Below are 1,283 nucleotides of genomic sequence, written 5' to 3'. Positions count from 1 at the left end.
CAGATTTAACTGCTGATTTTTTTAAAAATGCGCAAGTTGTTACTGCCGAAGCTTGTGGTGTGGGTTATCGTACTGTAAGACGGATTTGTGCTGAAGGAAAAAATAATATTAATCCAGAAACACCAGGTGCGGAACCTACATTTGTTTCTCCACGTAAAGGGTATAAACGAGCAAAAACTGTTTCGGAGCTGGATGATTTCGATTCCGATGTTGTGAGGAGAACTGTCCACGAGTTTTACGACCGGGGTGAGTACCCAACGGCTCAATTAATATTAAATGTCGTAAAAAAAAAAACAAATTACAATGGGTGCGTTCGATCAATGCAAAGGCTCCTAAAAAATTTAAAATTTACTTACAAAAGATGTAACGATGGTCGTATGTTTTTAATGGAGAGGAATGATATCGTCGCACTTCGGTGTAAATTTTTACGACAAATGTGTACGCTGCGAAAAAATAAAGACGATCGTCCAGTGGTTTATCTCGATGAAACGTGGGTAAACCAAAACCATTCACGCACCCTTATTTGGCAAAATGAAAATAATTCTGGTGGTCTGAAGGTGCCGACGGGTAAAGGAGGCCGACTTATTGTATGCCATGCAGGATGTAGTCGCTACGGGTTTATAGAAGGGTCAAAATTGGTATTTCGAAGCAATACCGGAAATACCACGGATTATCATAATCAGATGAATGGTGAAGTATTCAAAGAGTGGTTTATTCAACTGCTTAAAAATCTAGAAGAGCCATCAGTTATAGTCATGGACAATGCGCCTTACCATTCAATCCTCAGAGACAAATATCCGAAAAGTAATTGGAGAAAAACCGAAGTACAACAATGGTTAAATGAAAAAAATATTGAGTTCCATCCATTGGAAACATTACCTGAACTTCGGCAAAAAGTTAAAAACCTATTGCCACGTGAAAAAAAATATGAGCTGGATGACATTGCAATTGAAATGGGTCATGAGGTAATCCGTCTTCCACCATACCACTGTAAGTATAACCCAATTGAGTTAATTTGGGCTCAAGTTAAGGGCCAAGTAGCGAAATTTAACAACACTTTTAAAATGGTTGATATTGAGCGGTTAACACACGAGGCATTAGATGCAGTAACAATAGACGACTGGACGAAATGCGTTCGTCATGCAGAAGAAATTCAGGACGAGGACAACAAAAATGAAATAATGAGGGACACCATGATAGAACCAATAATTATGACAATATTACCAGATGACAGTGACTGGAGTGATGATGAAGAAGATATTGACGAAGAAAACCACGGATAA

At 38.5% G+C, this 1,283-nt stretch overlaps 1 protein-coding gene across 1 annotated transcript; it reads left to right on the top strand.

The window, feature by feature from the left end:
• Positions 1-386: 386 nt before the first annotated feature.
• On the top strand, positions 387-1,283 carry LOC132947526 (uncharacterized). Its single transcript, XM_061017832.1, has one exon. It carries the CDS (start codon positions 387-389, stop codon positions 1,281-1,283), a length of 897 nt encoding a protein of 298 aa, XP_060873815.1.

Source organism: Metopolophium dirhodum, chromosome 6, assembly GCF_019925205.1.
Source record: "Metopolophium dirhodum isolate CAU chromosome 6, ASM1992520v1, whole genome shotgun sequence".
Lineage (NCBI taxonomy): Eukaryota > Metazoa > Arthropoda > Insecta > Hemiptera > Aphididae > Metopolophium > Metopolophium dirhodum.
The sequence above is the reverse complement of the archived record's forward strand: the minus strand, read 5'-3'. Positions and strand labels throughout refer to the sequence as shown.